General features: G+C 35.0%; 1 protein-coding gene across 1 annotated transcript in view; it reads left to right on the top strand.

Annotated features, from left to right (window-relative positions):
* Nucleotides 1-3,492: 3,492 nt before the first annotated feature.
* The window catches only part of LOC103253446 (NADPH oxidase 4), a gene marked incomplete at its 5' end in the record, with an annotated part of 101,570 nt that continues 98,225 nt past the window's right edge, over nt 3,493-6,837 (top strand). Inside the window, one exon of the mRNA XM_021709441.1 lies at nt 3,493-3,573. Coding sequence (XP_021565116.1) covers nt 3,493-3,573 — 81 coding nt within the window. The remainder of the gene's footprint in view (nt 3,574-6,837) is intronic.

The raw sequence follows: 6,837 nt of genomic DNA, 5'->3' as shown, positions 1-6,837 counted from the left end.
CAGATGTTTGCCTAGGGGGAGAGAGGGAGCCGAAAGCCAACACAGCCACAGAAGTCTGCGGTGAGAGGCAGTCCAAAGCAAGAATCGAGACCAGACCCGCCTGCGCAGACTAGGGGCTGGGATGGGGAAGGGAGGGGGGTGGGGGCCCCAGAGTGGGTCTTCAGATCGAGTCTGTGCACGGAAGTCCCATCTGTTGTCTCTGTCTGGATTTCACAGTGCCTGCAACTCTCCTCTCATTCCACCAGGGGTCGCAGTGGCTACAGGAGGGGTCAGGGCTGTGGGAATATGAGTAGTGGGGCTGCAGTCGGGGCTATAGCACTGAGTACGTCGGCTTGTCTACTACTGGTCTGGGGCTCCCCTAGGTTGGGGATTTCATCTTAGACTCGCTCTTTTTTTTTTTTTTTTTTTGTGTTGGAGTCTCACTCTGCCGCCCAGGCTGGAGTGCAGTGGCACATTCATGGCCACCCTAGCATTGACCTGCTATGGTTCTGGCAATCTTTCTGCCTTAGTCTTCCAAGTAGCTGGAACTACAGGCACACGTTACCATGCCTGGCTAATTTTTGATTTTTATTGTAGAGATGAGGTCTTGCCAAATTGCCTGGGATGGTCTCAAAACTGTGGGCTCAGGCAATCCAGTCGCTTTGGCCTTCCAAAATGCTGTGATTACAGACTGAGCCACCAAGCTGGGCCTGTTAAGCATATCTTAATCTTCATGTTTTAAAAAATGTGTTTAAAGGAGATTATAATACCTAATTTGCTATTCTCCAATCATTAGTGTGAGAATCATGGAATTCTGAAATGGATCATGGAGACAGATACTTCTTTTCTTTTACCTTTTCTCTTTACCAGTGAGAAAATAAAGCATTAGATAAGTTAAGTGAATGGACAGCTTTCCAATGTTTGATTTCTGATAGAGGAATGTCAATCAATTAAAATAATACATCTTATTAACAGAACAGGAATGCAAATATTTTCTCATCTCAATTGATTTTTAAAATAGCAATTATTAAATATGAACTCTAATGTAGATTAAAATAATCATAGTAATTAAACTAAACATTACACGATTTCCTTTGTAGAATTAAAAACTATAAAAACCAGAATTGAAGTCATACTTAACAGTGAAGCACTAGATATATATATATATTTTTTAAATCTGGAAAAAGTTAAGGTGTTTTTAATTCCACCATTATTTACATATGGTAATAATTGAAACATTTGGAATTATTCAAAAGATGCAACAACAAACTACCATTATTTCTAGAAAAGTAGATATAATTGCCTGCCCAGAAAATTTAAGAGAATTATGGACAAATTTAGTATTAACACCAAGTAAAAATGATGGAAAAAGGCCATTTAATATAAAATGAATATAAAAATAACCCTTTAATGGAATAAAGTAAAAACATACTACTCACAATTGCAACAAAAACATAAAATGTCTAGGAATAAAACACTTAAGCTCACTGAGAGAAATATGTAGAGATTTAAATAAAGACTATATACTATAAAGATGAAGTTCCTATCAATTATTTTTTTAGGGATGCTGCAATTCCAGTAAAAATTCAAGACAGGTTATTATTATTATTATTATCTTTTTTTAATTTAGCAAAGTGATTCCAAAGTTCATCGGAGGGACATCCAAATATGCATTGTAAAGGATGAGTAAAAGGAGGGGATGTGCCTTACTAAACATTAAAATGATTAAAAGAGAGTAGGACTTGCTTACAAAAATGACCAAGAACAAAGAACATTAAAAAGCCCTGTAAGCCGGGCTCGGTGGCTCAGCCTGTAATCCTGCTCCTTTGGGAGGCTGAGGTGAGTGGATTGCCTGAGCCCGTGAGTTCGAGACCCGCCTGGGCAGCAAGACCTCATCTCTAAAAATAAATAAAAAAATCAGCCGGGCGTGGTAGCGCATGTCTGTAATTCCAGCTACTTGGAAGACTGAGACGGAAGGATCGCTGGAGCCCAGCAGGTCAAGGCTGTGGGTGCCAGGAGCAGCCACTGCACTTCAGTCTGGGAGACAGAGTGAGACTCCAACTCAAAAAAAAAAAAAAAAAAGACCCTGTAAATGACCTTGCAATATATAAGAACTTGCTAAATCATACAGGTGACATTATAAGCTTATGAGAAAAGTTGGGTTTAAGTACACGAAGAATTAGGTAAATTACAGAGTTATATTCAAAATGATGTCATCAAAAATTTAGAAAATACTTTAAGTGGATATTTATTGAACCTCAAGATGGAGAAGTAGTCATATAGGAAATATTTAACTGCCTAAAATTATGAAAACTAAAGCTTCTGCATGTTGATACGCATACAAATTGAAAAGTAAATGTGATATTGAGCAAACTATTACAATTCCAAGAAACCAGTGCACTCTTGAAATGTGCATAGTTTACACTTATTAATTAAGAAAAATACCCTATAGAAATGGGTAAATATCATGTACAGAGAATTCACAGAATTAAAAATGAGTAACACATACTATTACCTAATTCCACATATAAAAAATAATGAACATTTGTAAAGTAGGGTCTGAGTTTGAGGAAACAGTCACCCGTACTCTATGGCTGGATTTGTAATGAATAAACATGTTTTTAGAGAGCAATGGGAAGTACATATTAAAAGCATTGCAAATGTGTATCCTGTGTTCTAGCAATTCCACTTCTAGTAGTTTTGATTTAAAAAGAATCAGATGTGTGTCAAATGTGCATATGTTACAAGGATGGGAATGATATTGTTTATGATAGCAAAAACTATGAATGGAGTAAATGTAAGACAATTGGCTGCTGCTTGAATGAGGGGTTCTAGAAGGGGTTGGGGAGATATCAGAATCATCTGGGAAGCTTTTATAAATACTAGTCCTCTACTGCCAAGATTCTAATATACAAAATTTCACTCTAGACGTATGAAATAAAATAACTGTTAATGTTTTTACTTCTCTCAAATGCCCTATAAATAGTGCTCACCATTTCCTACCTATTTAGACATTCCTCCTTCTCCAGAGCAGTAACACCAAAATAGTGTTAAGTGTCCAGGAAAAGAATATGAAAATGTGATCATCATTTATTTTAGTTGCTCTCTTTTTGAGTTTCCTTTAAACTACTCTCAAAATAAGTATTGGAAGAGGAACCTTGATTGTTTTAGAAATTATCTGAATATTGAGAATATTGATAAAAGGACAGCAAAAGTATGTATTAGCAGACTACTACCCACTCTTTATTTAAACTTTTATTACTATAACTTAAAAATAAACACCTTACTTGTTTCAATATGTCTTTATTTAAAATACAAAGAACCTTCAGCATGATAAAGTTTTACATTTTTCTTAGATTCTCTCTATATGGTATATTAATATTTTTGTATTAATCTCAAACAAACTTATATTTTAGATTTCTTAAATTGTGATATATGTTTGAAACAATGCATAATTTTTTTAGTGAAATGGAATGCAAACTAGCATTGAAACAAATTTATTTGTTTTTTCAGAGTTTCTAACTATGATATCTTCTGGTATACTCATAACCTCTTCTTTGTCTTCTATATGCTGCTGATGTTGCATGTTTCAGGGTGAGTTTGAAAATATATATTTTAAAAGCATTTGTGCTTAAAGATGGGGTAATGAAAGACAACTTTAAAGGGATTTCCATGGGAAATGGTAAAAGTATTTGGTGACTTGGAATTCAGGGTAGTGTCAAGAGTAGAAGAAATAGTTCTATTTTTAGCATAGCATATTTTAATAAAACCAGTATAAAATTATATTAAAACTGAAAGCTAGAGTAACTTGTCCCACAATGTTGTAGTTTTTAAGGCCTCCTGTAGAGATATCCTTAAAATCTTCTATAGGAAAATTAGTAACAATGAAAAACTTCAAGAAGATATTTTAGTGTTTGTATTTCCTAAAACTTTATTGCCACTGCAGAATTTGTAACAATGAAGTTATTGGTTTGTTTTGTTTTAAAAGGCCTAGAGGAATTAATGGTTACAGAGAAAACCAAAGATTTAAAATGACCACAGAGGAGAATCTGTCAAAAAACACCAAAAAAAGTCACAAAGAGAAAGAATCTTAAGTTTGTTACAAAGAATATACTCAACATTTTCAGAAAAATATGTGTACTTAAGTACAATACTGAAATGTATAGTGTTTGAAAAATCCATAAAGATAGTTGAAGAAAATAATATGTTTTTGCATAGGCATATGTCTGTATGACTGCTAGAAGTGGACTTGGTGGTTTTGTCTTGACATTCACATTACATGGCGCAATAACCCATTATCAGGCAACAGGTTCACTTGGTTTAGCAGGATACTGGGCAGGAAACATAGAATATCAGCAGGATAATGTCAGGTACTTTTTGGTGGGAGTCTCTATAGTTGCTAATTTTTTAAGTTGAGGAGACTAGATGGTAGGCATGGACTACTTTGCCCTAGGTATGGCTGCTGCTCCACAGGAACTGGTGTCTTGGTAAAAGCACAGGTCCCCTCAAGGGATGCCCTCAGTTACAAGAATACACTGCACACAAGGAGGCTGAGGTCTGTGAGTCCCTAGTGATTTTGTAGGTCGTTCACAGTCCTCCTGGTCTAGATGCATTTCACCAATAATGTTGCCTGGTAACACTGCTGGTACTCCCCATTTGTCTTAATCTGAAATATTTCCAAGGAAACAGTATTTGAAGAAAGGTTTCACACCTTTGGTTAGTCCTTTCTTCAAAATGTTTTATAATGTAATTTATTACTATAGTAGGTTGTTTACAAAAGCTATATATTGGTTTAAGGTGCATGTTCAGAATGTTTTTTCTCCACTGATTTTGGAGACAACTGGTTAAGATAGCAGTATTAAATGGACCCTATGTGTCCTGGTTAGCTTTGTTCAGCACCATGCTTCTAGAACATATATTTGTAGAGCATCCGAAATAGCCACACATTATAACTTTCAGCTAGCCATTCATACCTCCTAATGAAGAAGGCTGTGGTCAATGGATCTGAGTTTAATTTATTTTCCTTTGTTGGGATAAATTCTGTGGAAATTCAGGGCACCAAGAAAGTCCTGGGTAGGGAAAATCTGCTTTATATTCTGTTATTTAAATGGCTTGGTTGCCTGTCCAAGGCTATGATCACAAAGTAGACTGAGAATAAGAAGACACGACTAATGATAATAGTAATTTAAAACAATTATTACATAATGCTTACTATATGCCAATTATAAATTCAAGATGCTTTGGATACTTTCTGTCACTAACTGCTCAATATTTTATGAGGATAAATAGCATTGTGAAATCCCTTTTATAAGTGGGAACAATGAAGTTTAGAGAGATTAAGTAACTTGCTAGAGTTTACTTAACTGATGGATCCTGGAATCAACCTAGGCATTCTGATTAAAAAACTAATTTTTACTACTAGGCTGCATTTTATTTTATTTTTTTTTTCCTGAAGAGGTCTGTACTTCTGAGAATTTAGTCTTAAGATTTTTTTTTAAAGTTATTATTTTGACTTATCTGGAATTGTGATTTGTCTATATCAGATGAGAGCGATGCAATCATTTATAAGTATAATTAATTATGTATTCTTTTGCCTTAATGTTTTACTGTATTGAAACTAAAAAAAAACCATGTTTTCTCTGTAATTCAAAATAGTCTCTTTTTTTTAAAGGTTCAGGAGTTCAAACAGAACTTCTTAAGTTTAAAGAGGATTACGTTGAGAGTTTTTTCTCCACTTTTTTGAAAGTAAAATGAAGGCATATTTAATTTTTTATTTTACTTTGTAGAACAAGGATCATAGACAGAAGGTGTCTTTAATTTATACCGAAAAAATTGCCAAAAGTTATTTACATGATCAATTATATGTAATCAATCTATTATTACAACTGAATTCATAGTTCTTTATTTATCAGTAGAAATGAAGAAAACAATCATTCTAATACTGAAATAAGTGTCATGAAACACATGCACAACATAATAAACTTTCTATAGTGAACATTTTTTATGAAGTTTAATTTTCAATAAAACAACATAATGATTCTGTGGTAAAAATGCTACTGATAAAATTTTTGAACTTTCTCAAAGTGAAGAATGATCTCTTTTTATTGATAAAATATGTCTATAATTAAGTTTATTTAAGATAGCTTTTGTGTCAATGTTGGGAACTTAGACATTCCATTACTTCTGAAATACCTAGGTAACATCATTTTCCAGCTTTTGGTTATACAGGGAAAGTACAGTTGTTTGAAGAAATTTTCTTGAATTTATAATGACATTTCTGCTAAACAGTATACTTCTGTACATTGAACACAAAAATCACTATTTGCTGAGCATTTATTCTGTCCATCAATATGCTAAATACTATAAAGTATAGAAGAGCAGGAGCAGGGGAAGATGGTAGTGGAGCCAGATGAACTATGCGAGTCCCAGTGTGAGTGAGTGTATGGACAATTTTGTGTGAGTGTCTGTGAGTAACTGGGCATGTGAGTGACTGACTGAGTCGGGACTCAGGAACAAGTGGCCAGAACTCTCCTTGTGAAGCAGCTGGTGTCACAGCGGCTCTGCTTGAACTCTAGCTCTTCCCAAGGTGCGGAAGCTGAGCACCATTTTTAAAAATCATCAAAGCCCTTCCCGGGAAGAAGCTGGTACGAGTGACTGCTAGCTCCAGGCTCTGCCTCACCACAGCTCTACAAGAGACAGCAGTTGGGCTTACCTGTGAGTAGCTGAGATAAACAATTACAGAACCTGGCACAAGAGCATGCTTAGTACCCACAAAAATTTCATTTTTTTTTCTTTTTCTTTGTGCAGGAATGTATATATGAGAGCTCAATTTGTATCCCCCCCCCCCCCCCCCCCCCT

The sequence above is a fragment of the Carlito syrichta genome, unplaced genomic scaffold (assembly GCF_000164805.1).
Source record: "Carlito syrichta isolate Samal-C Ts95f unplaced genomic scaffold, Tarsius_syrichta-2.0.1 Scaffold230419, whole genome shotgun sequence".
Taxonomy (NCBI): domain Eukaryota; kingdom Metazoa; phylum Chordata; class Mammalia; order Primates; family Tarsiidae; genus Carlito; species Carlito syrichta.
The sequence above is the reverse complement of the archived record's forward strand: the minus strand, read 5'-3'. Positions and strand labels throughout refer to the sequence as shown.